Consider the following 15,113-nt stretch of genomic DNA (forward strand, 5'->3'; position numbering starts at 1 on the left):
TTTAGTTTGGAATTTGGGTAATGGTACAACGAGTATTGGTAATTCTTGTTACACGTCTGTTACAACAAGCTTTATGTCAAAATAATAATTACGCGTGGCGGAATAATTAGATTCGGTACGCCGCATTGATTTTCGTCAAGCCAATGTCGCGTTAATATTGTTTCAATTAGCTGTTGTGGCGTAGACGACACACCGCAAACGCAATTCCACAAACGGAGATCTATTTGCACAGGTTTATAACTGAAAGATTTGCTTTTATTTTGAATCAGGCTTCAACAGAAAGTAATGCAGATTGCACTTTTGCTACGTTACAATTAAGTTGCCAGTCGCTATAGAATCAGCAAACCTTGACATGTTTGACACTATTTGACGCTTACTAATAGGACATCATTTTTTTAATAAAGTGGTTTTCATTACCCAGTATATTTCATTTCTTTGGTCTTTTTACGATCCAAAAAATGATAAGTGCTTTCACAAAGACCATTGTTTGCCACTATTACGTCACCCAAACCAACTTTGAATTTTGGCCGTAATTACAACAAATTGTGCCTAACTTGGTTACAAATTGTGATGCTTCCAAGTGGAATGTAATGGTAAACTTAAGACATTGACGCACTAATCACAATGTTGGGTTGGGGAGACAGAAAGCAGTGGAACCTGAAGCGGTTTTTCGAAACTCCCGAGGTTAAATTGAAAAGAAACTTCAAGCAGAACCCGATATTTCCCTTTCACGAAACTGAAGATGGTAAGAAAGCATTAACCGAAATGTACTGTATTTCACTAATTTCAAGACGGCCTGCTGAACAGCGTGTATTTAATTTAAGTTTATTTTTAAGTTTATCACTACTAATAAAAATCATTTAGTGCAATTTAGTTAGTTTGCCGCTTATGAAACGCGCGTAGACACAAACAATATCCAATATTGTTGTATTTTTTTTTGTCTTAATGTAATTTATTTGCAAATATACCCCATGCATAGAGGCATTATACGCACATTCTTATGAATCCTAAAGACCCGTTTTGTAATGAAGAGTATGCTTATATAATTACAAGTGTGTTACGGTGATGCAGGAAACGCCTTGGTGTCTTTTTTGTTTATATTAAGGGAGTGTACCGTATCACGTCACTATTGACGTCACGAAATTCCAATCGTGTGCTTTCAGCTAAGATGTAAAAGTGAAACAAACGGTTTCTGAAAACGATGTTCTGGCGTTTTTTGGAAACTCTAATTCAGCTGTTGTGGATTTGGAATTCTTTTTAAAATGCCCTCATAAACTTTTAATAATGTATATAGCGCGGTTTCCTAAAAGGTCAAAGGTAAAATGCTTCATCTCAGTCCCAACTCCCAATGTAAGTTTTTGCATTAAATGCAAATAGTATGTTTTACATACTTAAGACTGGGACTTGACTTGGGCAACTGACGACTTCGACAGGACTTGGCTTGCTATATTTCTTGCAAATGACATGACTTGAACTCAAGTTATTTTGCGATAACTTGACTGACACTTTAGTCATTTCAAAATGCCTTACTTACACACTCTGCTTGACGCCTATACTATACAAGTGGGGAACAAATTGTGAAAGTTCAAGAATCACTAACAAAAACTTCAAAAACAGTCAATTGTTGTTGCTGTGCGTAGAATTCGTTCTGGAAGTGAGAAACGAAGGCTTGTACACTGGCCTCGTGATGTTTCTTATCAGCGGCATCAGCGGCGCCATCTACTGGTACGAAATGAAGCGCTTTTCCAACGAGGTTTTCGACACCGGATTTACGCTCTTCTTTCTCTGGTCGCTGCGGTAAATAAATGTAAGGCAACAGAGCTTACAGTGAACGCGTGGATTGAAAAGCTGAAAGTCTGTTTGAAATCATGTCATGTGTTGATTCTCAGGACGTATTGCTTAAAATTTAACGAATAACCACAAAAGCGCTTTTCATCAAATTGAACATGGTACATCGTTAATCGATATATGTATCTGTTTCTGTAAATGCGTTTTACGTTCAACTTAGAAAAAGGACGTTGGCATATAACTGTAAATCTAAACAGGGACTTTTAAGCATACGAAAGAAACTAATTTTTTATTCATAAACAACTCTCATCTCTTCGGAACTTTATCGTAGTTTTGATTTCACATTTACTTTTATAGTTTTTATTTGTCTAACTTTATATTTTCAATTTTTTGTTTATTTTTTTAGCGTGAGGTAAAAGCCCTGTGTAGTGTTCTACGCCCTTACCAAACGGATTGGAGCTTTGGTCCAAAATGCGTAACTGATTTTGTCCGCAATCTCACTTTCGGTGTTTCAGTGTTGTAAACAAGTAATTTTAAAATGACTTAAGTCCCAAGTCAAGTCATAACTAAAGGAAATTCTTTTAAAGTCAAGTTCTGTCAATAAAATTAAACGTTAAACTAATAAAATTGATAAATTATTCCGATTATTAGCAGTAACTCCACTAAAAAATAATACAAATCGCAACAGCAAGTAAATTGTTTTATGTGCAAAACTTAAAACAAATAATCCAATTTTATAATGAAAAATGATTAATGAAATCACTTCATTTCAACCCAAGTTATTTTGTCCAAAAGAATTAAGTCAAGTCAAGTCATTTTGCTCAAAAGACTTTAGTCAAGTCAAGCCATTTGATAACAGAGACTTACGTGCACTTACGTCAAGTCATTATCTTAAGTTATTCCAACACTGCTTTCGGTACAGCGGCGTTACAACGAAACATACTCGTAAAGCGTAATAAGAATATCAAAGCCTAAACAGAACGTTACGAATGAAATGTTAAAAATGATTAAAGAGTTATTCGAAACTTTCAAAATGATACCTACTTCTGTATGGGCTTTGATATTCTTATGACGTCCGAATACTCGTAAAGGTTTTGTGCGAACGCAGAATGATCTACTTCAACATTCACAAGCGGCGAATCTGCATCGAGAAGGACGGCCAGCGCTACTTCTTCTTCGTGGGAGGGCGACTGGTGTTTGAGGGTGACGTGCATAACATCTACCTGCGCCTGAGGGGCCAGAAAAGCAGCAACGGAAATTTCTACTACAGGTTTAAGGGTTTCACGTTGAATAGCTCAGCGCGTAAAGTGGGGTTCTTGGTGATTGACAGCGTTGGCGATTCTTAACTTTTCTTTCGCGAAAATTTTAGAGTTGTGCCGCTGAATGTGGGAAGTTCGTTCCTTAGTCAATATTTATTTCCATTAAAGATTACGGTGTATCCTATAACGCGAAGTCTAAACTGATGGTAAAATATCTAAGAAAAGACGTAATAAAAGTAATAGTTATACGCCACACAAATTCGATGTTTTGATATGCCTAAGCTTAAATATATATCGAATTGTTACCAGTTTAGATATTTGACACTGATTGTCGCTTATGGTAGGACCAGAACAAGTCAATCTCCAAAACGATAAAACTATTTTAAACCGTAATATATGCTTTTTTAACAAGGTAATCTTTTTCATTCGGAAGGCGTGCTATATTACTTTAAAAATTGCCAGCACTGGTTATTTCCAAATTTTGACCGAGCGATTTCAACAGACTGGTCTTAAAATTCCAACAGACTGGTCTTGAACGGCTTCCACGTGGAGGAGCAAGAGATCACGTCGATGTCGACCAACAAAACCGAGCTGGAAAACCTGGCGAAAAAACTCGCCTTCAAAATCAACATAAACTACTTCGATTCCGAAGACGTTTCCAACAGGTTCTTTTAAAATCTAGTTATTTAAATTATTTGATAAGGTTTACATACGATAGATAGAAATAGTGCCTTTTTAGTATATAGTTGAATCTTTTTTTAATTTTATAAAATTGAAATAAAAAATTTAATGGTGAAAATAACGGCCCAAATAGACATTTAAAGCGACATGCTTTATTATTCAAACGTTTCGGCAAATGCTCATGCCATCATCAGTGATATCTGCCGAAACGTTTGAATAATAAAGCATGTCGCTTTTTATGTCTATTTGGGCCGTTATTTTCACCATTGAACTTATGAACAGATCCGTATATAGAGTTCCGAAATCAAAAATGTTGCTAAAAAACGTTAAATTTCAATTTAAGGATGTTATAATATCCTGCTACTGGTTAACTTTAATACAAATCCTTAAATTATTTCTTATTTAATCAAATATCAACTTAAACATTTGCTGTAACTTGTGCGAAAAGCAAAAACGGGAATAATACTGCCTGTCATATATAATTGGAGTATCCCAGAGCCAGGGTTAAACAAGATTTGGTAATAACCTTCAACATTCGCCGGAAATTATGGCTTATTACCTCGACACCTCTAAAAATATATTTTAAGAACCGTAAGTGGATGATAGGCATTTGAACGATTCGCTGTTGATTTCTGATTATCAAAAAAAAAAACTAAGCGCATTAAATTTTACTAAAATTATCACTTGTTTTAAACTTAAGGTGTATTATGAAATTAAAACAAAAATTATTTAAAAAATAAGAAAAAAAACAGTGTGATAACCAGAGACCTTTTTTATGTTTTCAAATTTCCTATTGTTTTTATTGAGAATGATAAAATGTCTTTTTAGGCGAAATGCATTTCTCTTCACATCTCATAAAACGACAGACTTTGAATAATGTGCGAGAACTGACGAAAGAACATATTTATTTTCCTTTAAAACAACTTGTTGTCCTTTAGAAGGACGAGGCCTAGTCTTATTTAAAAAACAGTTCGTCCTGCTAAAGCAGGGTTTCTTAACCAGGATTGCGAGAACTGTTCAAAGGGGTGCTTGGATGCTGAATCACACACAGAAAATGTATTATAGTAATATATTTCTTTACTCAATTAAATGTAAAACTAACTCACATTTTGGTATTGTGTTATCAGCACTTGTATAAAAATAAATTTACAATGTTTTTGTTATATACAATTCTAGAAGGGGGTGCGAGAACTGGTTGGTGATTTAAAAGGGTGCGAGAACTGGTTGGTGATTTGAACGGAGTGCAGCAAGAAAAAAGTTTGAGAACCACAATTAAGCTAAACAGCAACTGCTTTACAGGCATATTGTCCGCCACGTGAACCCGAAGACCTTCTACATGAAACCATCGCTGAAACACAAGGTGATCGGTCGCGCTAAGCGTGTCAGCGTCACCCGCGCCACACTGGATGCTTTCTATTGATTTTGAACTTTTCTGTGGTCGCGAAACCGCTTGTTTCTCTGTCGATCAAGATTTGCCCGAACACCAAAACACTTTGTGAAGTCTGTGCTTCCGACGAAACTATGTACGGCCTTGTTTGTTGTGCGCTGCCCAAAACACGCTTTCTATTTCAGACTTTGTCAGGCGAACTGCCTTACAAAAATAACTGCCATGACGTCACGTTTAGATGTAGCTTTCTGACGTGAAATTTTGACGCACCCTTGTGACGTCACGGCATTACGACACTATGTGACGTAGCGTTATGAGGTAACTCTGTGGCGTCATCTCTGAGAAGATTGTCATGCCTCCCCCAATCAAAAATCTTAGGTCCGCGCTCTTATGGCGTAATAATTTTTTTTTTGATGAATGAATTCTAACAGTAAGTTTAAAGCTAGATAATATTGATAAATATGCCACTTCCCCATTCCTTAAAATGTCCTAAATTCCGTTTTTATTTGGATGTAGTAAGAATACTAAAGGCCATACAGAAGTAGGTATCGTTTCGAACGTTTCAAATATCTCTTTATTTATTTTCAACATAGTCTAAAGAGGTATTCGTAAACTTTAAAAATGATACCTACTTCTGTTTGAGCTTTGGTATTCTCACTACGTCTTACTACAGCCTCAAACCATTATGCTTCATCGTTCATTTAGTTTAAGTTTTTGTTCTTGGTAACCTTTTCGCCACACTTAGCCTTCTTAAGCACCTGCTCTCTGGTTGAGAAACGTGTCTGTTTCATGGTTTGTCAAGTTACCGCTGGCAGGCGCTGATGAGAAGTTAGCGATTTAACAAAGTGGGAACAGACTGGGTATTCATTCTTACCTGACGGGGATCTTTCACCATGATCACGTAGGCGAAGTCCTTGCTATTTGCACTTTGACCCTTGCGATTACTTTCCTCCCCTCAAAAAAATACCTCATCGATTATTTACACAATTGGTATTGAAATTACTTCAGTTTGTTACTTTATTTTTCGCCATTGGAATAGCTCAACGGCCCTTTCTATCAGGTTTATTTTACACAACAATTCTATCCTATTTTAAATCTGACAAACATTGTTCGTTGCAAATAGACAAAATTTACACTTATAACACAAAAATACCAGCCGTCTCCAAAACCAAGAAAATTGTTGAGTGATTATCGAAAGGCGTGGGCTGGCATGATTCAACAAAGTCCTACGAACTCGTAACTTAATTTGTGAGCTGGGGGCGAGATAATATTAAATGACGGATCCCAAAATCCAGAAGTTACAACCTAGGTCAAAATGGCACAACCAGCGAGCACCGTTGAACAACTCCAGCCCGGAATTCGGCGCCTTTCAACAGTTTCAGGTTGTCCGTGAGTGTCGGGGTCGGGGCCAACTAACCGGCTCGACCCCCCTATTGTCCCTGTCCGCTGGCCTATGAAAACAGACGGAACCAGATCCGCCAGGTACGGTCGGCAAAATAAGCACGCCTTAAATCACGGTCGGTTTTCGGACTGTTTTCCCAGCGTCTGATGACGAAGATTGAAAGTCGCGATTCGGACTGTGGTGCTGTTGCATGCTTAAGGTCTTAATGTTGGGTCAAACTCCGTTGAGAGACCTTTTGTTGGTAACGAGCCACGCGAACTTTTTGACCACTGCTTCGCGCCCTAGTAGCCAGACTTGTACAACTATATAATTTTAATGGTGAAAATAACGGCCCAAATAGACGTTAAAAGCGACATGCTTTATTTTAAAACGTATCGGCAATTTCTAATGCCATCATCAGCGCTTTTAACGTCTATTTGGGCCGTTATTTTCACCATTAAACTTATGAATAGATCCGTATATAGTGTTCCAATATATAATTTTAGTTTTGCCAGTCAATTAATTAAAGAAACCGGGGCTAATTCCAATTCTGATCTAATTTGCGATTTCTTTTGTTACCGAATTCTAGTTCTAATCTTATTTTAATTTTACCAAAAATTCTACCTTGTCCAACGGTATTTTTTGTCTCTCAGTCGAAACAAAAAAAATAAATTAATACTAGACTTTTACAGACTGAAAATCGTAGTCTGTGCTAACACATACAAAAATTAGCACATATAATTCTAATTTAATTCTGTTTTTTCAAGAATTATGTTATTCTAAACTAATTTTAGCAAACCAAAATGATTTTAATTCTAATCTAATTAAAAAAGACAAAATAAAATCTAGTTGTCCATAAGTCTGCTATAGTAGCCAAGGCTAAAAACTCACAAAAACGCGTTTTGGGCCATGCATTTTGTTTAACAGCTCTCAAAACACCTGTAAAAGCTACTGCATTATATGAGCTACTGCTTTATATGCAAAAAAAAAAAATTGAGATATTGCTGGTATTTGAGGACTTCATTTTATAAGTTTAGGCATTTAAAATGGTAATAGAGCTCCCTTGCTCGACAATAGCAAGGCACACATTTTAAGGAGAATAGGGCTATTGAATGCGAATGCATAAAATTGGATTACCAAGTAACTTTTCAACAATAGTTATATAGAATAAAATATTATTCAAAAAAATGAATAAACCGCTGTATACACGTAAAATGATATTTTAACAAAATACATAATACTTCGTTCACACTCTTATATTTCATCTAAAACTTAATACGCCTGTACTTTTGGTCCCAGTGGTTTACCGGGCCTGTCTTATCGCAGAGTAACGCAGGCCTAAGGCGTTAAAATGACGCAACTACCAGTAGACGTCACAAAACGTAAGTCGACGCTAATTTTTCGCGTAGGCGGAATCGTTACCAACGACGGTGCTGTTTTGCGGCAGGGCAACATTTTTCGTTTTCCTGTTGGTTTGCGGGAAAACTGTAACAAGCAATCATTACAGGCGCTTCGCAGTGTTCCTTTTAATCGTAAACACGGTAATTTTAAATGACACGTTATAGGTAATTATGGTCAGCAACGATTGGCGACTTGATTTTATCCGATTAGGGGAGTTTAGTGCTGCTGTGATTGCCTGATTGTCGGTGTTGATTGAAATTCTTGGTCGCGTTTACCTAAGGCAGTTTTCTCGTCAGTGGTGCAACGATGTATGAACGAGAGAAAACGCATTTTGGTGTTTTTGCAACCCTGATAAATTTGTTTCCCTTAGACTTCTGTGACGTAACAAGACACGGTAAAAAAGTTGTCATATCACAGCTGCGTTTAAGACAATTGTAGTTCGTAAAATTATTTGGTACGCGGCACATTAGGAAAATGCGACACAACTTGTACAAAAAATATCATAACTTGACAACCGTATAACTCAAAAAAAGTAGTTTTCCAAAATTACAAAAATTTCGCGGCTCATTTAAAAAATTATGGAGGCTGACCTACCTGCTTCTCATCAACCTTAACAAAAGGGAAAATGAATGGTCTAGGTGCGGCGAAGGAAGGGTATAGGTTGGTTAGCTTCCCTTTAACTGTGCAGCACTGCTTCAGAAATGTAATTAAATAGCACAAAGAAACCGCTAAAGTGCGCACCACTCCCACGTCCTAAAAAATAATTGAATAAATCCGTTGTGTGATCCGGCAGGCGCATCCCGTTATTGAGGGTCGGTCTTTCGCGAAATTTGTTCCGATCCAAACATGCAAAGCTTTTTATTCAGTGGAGCGCGCGATCGCGACTAAAGAGGTGCCAAAAAGCAGGTGACGTCTCTTTTGTGGATTGGCGACGCCTTATTGTGACGTGGCGACTGATCACCTGTCGCGCGAAATTCTGCGTCGTCACTGATTCGGAATTCTTTGAGCGTGACGTCGCTATTTCAGTTTACGATACACGGTGTCTGCCGGTGTTTAAGTCAGTGCTTTTCAACCGGGTGTGTTGTACACCCCAGGAAGTACAAAAAAATCCTAAATGGTGTACCACATTGAGGGGGTGTACAAGATACAACATTGCAATAAGCTATAGTTCTTCACAACGGTTAACAGTTCTTTTTTCAGTACATCAGGGTGTATGTTTCTATAAGCTCATTGTATCGCGTGGACCAGGGTGTAAAAGTTCTTCAGTAAATGTAATGATGTGTAGGCCTACTCTTCTACAAAAGGTTGGCGAGCACTGGTTTAAGCAATCGTGATTAGGGATGTATGATAACATCGGATCAGAGCATAAGGTGCAAATCCTATACTAAATTTATGCTTTCATGTTTTGCTATCTAATTCGGGCTACTCTACTTTGAAAGGTAAACATCTGATAAATATGTACATTTGTAGTCTAGGTATTTCTGTTAATGGAACGTGGTACTGTTTCCCCTAAAATGTTATCGAAATAAAATACCGAGCATCGAACATCACAAGAGTTATTAAGCTCGCAGATCCTATAAATTTTTTTCAATTCAAAACTTTGGAAGATTTCTGTTGCTTAATTATTTGTGCTTTCGCCGATAACAAAAATCACGCCATAGGTGATTTTGTTGCCCAAACGACGTTTGGTGCTGGGAATGTTTGATAATATTGGATTAAAGCCGATATTCCAATCCAAATTCTAGTATCATTAGTCTTTCTATACTAAACCAAATTAACACAGGAATGATATCCATGATTTGCGTCACTATTAAATGCCTAAAATCTAAATTCTAGAAGAGTGAGTCATTTTTGATTCCAAACGTTCGCAAGTCGATCGCCGAATTAAGTAGCGATTATGAATTTTGCTAATAGAGATTACAAAAGAAAACTGACTTGTGATTGAAGCGATATGAAATATTACCAAGCCATAAATGCAAGTCATTAGATTTGCTTTTCTTCCATAAATTTATAGCGCTGTTTATAATTTTCTTTTTCGTACAATTACCTGGCGTCAATCACAACTTTCGTAGTCTAGGAGATTCTCCTTAACTTTAGTCTCCTCTTTAATTCAATGGGCTCATTGTCTATAACGCAGACTTATAGCGTCTCTTGCGGCTGTGATATACTTAACTCATTGCATCATGAATCCATCAGGCTTTTCTTCTTAAATATTAGTTGCAGTTGTTTATTGTCTGCATGAAGATTTTACATCATTTGTTATCTGGATGGTTTAAAACGCAACAGTGCAGGCCGGGGTTTCTTAAACTTGGGGCTACTTGAACTAGTTTTAAGGGGTTCCTAAAAGCCTAATTGAAATCTTGGTTTAAAACTTAACAAATTAAATAAAGTAATTTAATGAAAAATCGTTTCTGCGCCTTTTACTTGAAAGTATGCTTGGCGTTCATTTTAGACTGAAAACACTGCACTTTTATGTTGTCTTCTTTAAAATTTCCCCGCCTACCCTTGTCTAAGCGAACCAAAAAACACGATTTAGGGGCTCCGCGTTAAAAATAACGTCTGGTTTACGGACTTTAAACAGGCCTACAGCTAAAATAGGGTATATAAGCGCAACAATGATATAATGTATTGCTATATAGGCCTACATATATAGGGTTTATCTATGTTGGTCAGTATTTGCGCCTTGGCCCGAAATACCAAAACTGCCATATACTTGTTTTGAAATTGCGAATTAGACCATAGCTCTCTACGTACGACATCACAGTAATCGACCAACTTTTTCGGCCGCTATAAATGATGACAAATGCCGGTCGTTGTATAAAGTATCCAATAAATGCGCGGAAACGCGGCACCATCAAACGGGAGCGCCGATATAAAGTGTGATACACTCGACGACTGGAATGACGCAAAGCCACTTGTAATCCAATAGAGGCGCAATGACTTTTGAAAGGTCCTCAGTCATCCGATCGGCACCAGACCCCTTCCCCCCGGCCTACACCTATGGCGCCGTCCGGGGGAGAAGTAACAGGAGATTATCCTGGCGCTAAGCCGGTATTAGGTGATACGATGAATTGGCGTACCGGGGGCGGCGAGGAATTGCGGTTTCATTAAACTGTCGCATTCCGAAGCACCCTTGGCAGTAAATTAGGAACTATAGCTTGTTCTGGGACAACCTTGGTCTGTTACAGGTATTGTAAGCTGATGACTTAACCCAGGGTGGTCTTAGATTGTCAACTGGTCGAACCATAATACTGTAAAGTAAGAAATAGCTTGTTCTGGGACTAACTTAGCATACAACAACGCCTAAATGTAATAAATAACCCCGGCACTTTTGGCCTGTTACATACCTAATAATTCTTGCATTGCAATTTCCCCTTGAATTGAAGTGCAGACCTTTTCCGTATTTTTTCTGAAAGGTAGCAAGTAAAATATTTTTTTTAATAATGCCTCGACCGTACTAAAAAAAATATCATTCGACCCACAAGAAAAATATAACAAAGAGGCTATATGGCAATGCGATTTTTTTATTGCTCTTTAAAACATATCACAAAACGAACGCCGCTAGAATGTCGTCATATGTTTTTATTATGTCAGTTCAAATCATAATGAAGCCACGTTCTGCCCCCCTGCTAACATGTACCGCTTGAAAAGTGACAAATTTAAAATGGCCGAATTGCTAAGAACCGTCACAATACCCGTCGGCGACCCGGGGCCCCAAGCAGAGTTACGTAATCTCGAGACTATAGACACTTTGTTCGATTTGTCCTAATCCGTTATCGACTCTTTGCTATTTCAACGACGCGAGTGTTTTATAATCGATCGTCCCATGCTTCCTGTGCGCCAATTGTTCTCGACCCCCCCCCTCGCCGGGGGAGGGGGGGCATAAGGCGTTACAGAATCAACAAGAAAACGGTCGGGACCGCCCCCACTTACACAGCACACAAAAAGGCGGCGGCCAGACAGACTAAGCGTTTTTGTCAAGTGGCAAGTAGGGGTAAATCGAAACTGAAGTGATCCCTATTCCCTATAACGTGTATAGGTTTTTTGTCACCGACCGCCGGTTTAATTGCTGCTTTACCAAAGGGCCCGGCGCTTTTTTATAGAGTTTGAGGTGACCGCTTCTGTATAGCCGCCAGACTTGCTGGCGAACAGCGAAAAAAACGATCAAAAATGAATCACCGCCTCCCCAGGCCATTGCCTCTTCAACGACCCACGCGACGTGGGCAAATAAGGTTAAGAAGATGTTGATTCTTGGAGGTTATATTTAGGTCGTAAGGCGGTGAGCAATCGGCGGCGAGTTATTGCCTTAACGGCTTTCGTCATCGTCTACACATCGGTGCCGATTGAAAGGCAATCCCTCTGGCCGCGTCTCTTTTAAACAAACAAAGCTAGGTTGGTCGGTAAAAAACGGGGTGACGAGTCCTATGGGGTCGTGTATATAGCGGTGCCCCGGGGAAGTTGCCGGTAAAATAACGACATATATAAAATATGTGGATTGTTAGCAAACACACATATGACGAGCTTCGGCACGACCGTTCGTTATCAGAATCTTACTTCGACCTGTTAGAGTACCTCTGTGTAAAAGGCCGTCAACAGGGAAATGCAATTTGTCAACATTGCTACTTGGTTTCATTTTTTGAGTAAGAAAAATATTACAAATGCACATTTGTCCACTATGTTTGAATCATGTATTGACGCCAATATTAGCCCATCCACCTTTACAATATATCACGGGCCCTAAATATCTCTTAAGGCGGTCACGCATTTTAGTCGGTTAGGGAAGGATGGATCCCACCCCCACAGAACTGTATAAGATAAATTTAGGGAAAAATCACTGTCAACTTAATACTATAAAATCTTTAACAAATCGTGTAATATGTAACGGAGTCATGACGTACCCTATCGTTGTATAACTTCATTCTATAATAGAGACCAATATGGAGGGATTTATATTCAAATTAAACGCTGCCTGTCGGCTTGCAAAGCAGATCTTGCTGCAAGAAATTTGTTACGAAAAACGAATATTAAAACATGCAAATGACCCGACTATGTCTAGGTAAGACTACATAGACTATAGAGGTTGCAGATAGCCTCTCTTATCGTCATTAGGTCAATAGCAGTGTGAATATGTTGCGCAAAAAATGTAGGGTGCTCTATACTTCATGTTGCCCTTCGGATGCATATGCACTACACGAGGAGCCTTACAGTATTCAATACAGAGAGCATAAAAGGAAAACAACAAAAATGCGTAAAATACCAAAGGTGGCCAACAACTAAACACAGACGTTAACGGAAACGTTATTAAATCACGGCCCCAGATTAGCCTAACCTGACAGTCGACCCCTCACAATATTTCTCAAAACTACGGGCGGCGAGAAAAAAGATGTCAACAGCAAACGTGGTTAGATAAAGAATAAACAGGTGAAAGGTGAGGTTGTAAAAGATGCAAGAAAGGTTAAGTGAATGTAAATAAAAGAGGGAGTCGAACCGTTTGACTTTTCCGGTTCAGGTTTGGTTCGGCTTCAAAGATTTTTTGGGGAATCCGGTTCAGTTCCGGTTTCGGTTTCGAGCAATTTAAAAGTTCGGGTTTAGGTTCGGTTCGACAAAATTTATTTTCAAAACCGGTTTATAAAGTTCCGGTTCGGATACAATATTGGTTGAGTTAAATCTAAAAATGTGGGTCAATAAATGTAAAGAATAATATTGAATTGTAACTCGTATTAAATTTAAGTTATGTGATCTATTACAAAACAAGCAGCTTTTGAAATATCTGAAAAATAAAAAGTCAACGTTTTATTTCATGAACATTTATTTTTTATAACACTTTAAGCATGACTTATCTTTACTCTGCAAAATGCAAGTTGTGACGTCATGCTGGGTTGGACCGCTTTTGTTGACAGGTTCGGGTTCGGTTTAGGTTCAGGTTCTTTCTTTCGGTTCAGTTCCGGTTCGGCTCCTTAAAAACTTACAGAGAGAAGTTCAGATTCGGTTACGGTTCGGACAAATTTGGCCCAAAACCGGTTCATAAAGTTTCGGTTCGGTTCTCCCTGAAAGTGAAAACAACACACGCACATACGATAAAACAATCTGTGTAACAAATGCGCCGCCTTATACCTTGTATTCTGTTCAAGCAATAATTGGCCGCTTTTGCACTTCAAAAAAAATCATTTATATAAGATTCAGGCGTTTTTGCAGAACATAGATCATAAGGGCCCCTTTTTTACAACAGTATTCCCATGTAGCTTGGTATTGAATTGCAAAGCCAAAAAGGTCGATAAGATAGAAAAGGTCGAGCTTTGCAATTCAAATTATCAAGCTAAGCTGCAATATGAGGTTTGTTTTATGTTAATCAGTATTTCATAAAGTTTTTATTGACACTAAAATTCATCGTTTCAGACAAAATTTCTAAATTAACCGTTTAGATATGCTTCGTGCAACTAATGGTGCCCATATAGAAGTGTATTAAATAAAGTAATGATATTTTCAATTATTTTTAATTAAATGTTGATTAAATGTTTAGAAGTGTATTTAATGTGTCAATAAAAACTTTATGAAATACTGATATCTCATCATTTCACTTTTTAATAATTTTTTAAATTGTAAAGAGACTTTATGGATATCTTGTAGATCCGTGCATAGTGCACCTAAATATTCTCATGCTAGTCAACTTCTTTTTTGCGGAGTAAAAAGCGTAAACTTGCAAAATCGATGGGCAACCTCTTCGTTTCCGCGCGCGTCTGTCGTCAAAACGAAAGGCGAACCTTGTCTTCTCCGCGGCACGACCCCAAGCCTATCAAGGGCTGTATACTCCGCAACGGCGACAGGGGGTGGCTACACACACAAAATAAATACACAGTAGCGAAAGCGGAACCGAAGGCGGCAAAACGAGAACGCAGGCGAGGCCTCAAGGCAAACCGCAAGAATTCCGACCCGACGAAATCCAAGGACTGTGGGAGCGGCAAACGTTTCGCTATGTGTGGCGTCATTTATCCCCCACTTTATACATTGGCCGCCGTAAAATCAGCCGACTACTTACCTGACGGGGGTATTTAACCGGATCACTGTGGGGTTTGTGTCCTTGCATTTTTTCCTGGGTAAACCGTTTTTTTGGCCAGTAAAATACTAAAATTATTACCTTACTGACACTTATTGTTATTACCTACACCACAACCAGAAAGGCGGAAATGTTGACCTTCTGCCGATGCGCAGTTATAAC

General features: G+C 38.3%; 1 protein-coding gene across 1 annotated transcript; it reads left to right on the plus strand.

Moving 5' to 3' along the window:
* The first annotated feature begins 624 nt into the window (after positions 1-624).
* LOC146133493 (cation channel sperm-associated auxiliary subunit theta-like) lies at positions 625-5,148 on the plus strand. The gene is made up of 5 exons (XM_083397764.1): positions 625-745; positions 1,641-1,797; positions 2,897-3,058; positions 3,572-3,712; positions 5,028-5,148. Exons 1-5 carry the CDS (start codon positions 625-627, stop codon positions 5,146-5,148), a joined length of 702 nt encoding a protein of 233 aa, XP_083253890.1.
* The last annotated feature ends 9,965 nt before the right edge of the window (positions 5,149-15,113 follow it).

Source organism: Ascidiella aspersa, chromosome 9 (assembly GCF_963924565.1).
Source record: "Ascidiella aspersa chromosome 9, kaAscAspe10.2, whole genome shotgun sequence".
In the NCBI taxonomy this organism is placed as follows: Eukaryota; Metazoa; Chordata; class Ascidiacea; order Phlebobranchia; family Ascidiidae; genus Ascidiella; species Ascidiella aspersa.

Bases quoted from the DNA above. Each gene is read 5' to 3' on its own strand.
- LOC146133493 (XM_083397764.1), top strand. From the start codon at position 625: ATGTTGGGTTGGGGAGACAGAAAGCAGTGGAACCTGAAGCGGTTTTTC. The intron at 746-1,640 runs GTAAGAAAGCAT...TGCTGTGCGTAG, and splicing joins CTTTCACGAAACTGAAGATG to AATTCGTTCTGGAAGTGAGA. The intron at 3,713-5,027 runs GTTCTTTTAAAA...ACTGCTTTACAG, and splicing joins TCCGAAGACGTTTCCAACAG to GCATATTGTCCGCCACGTGA.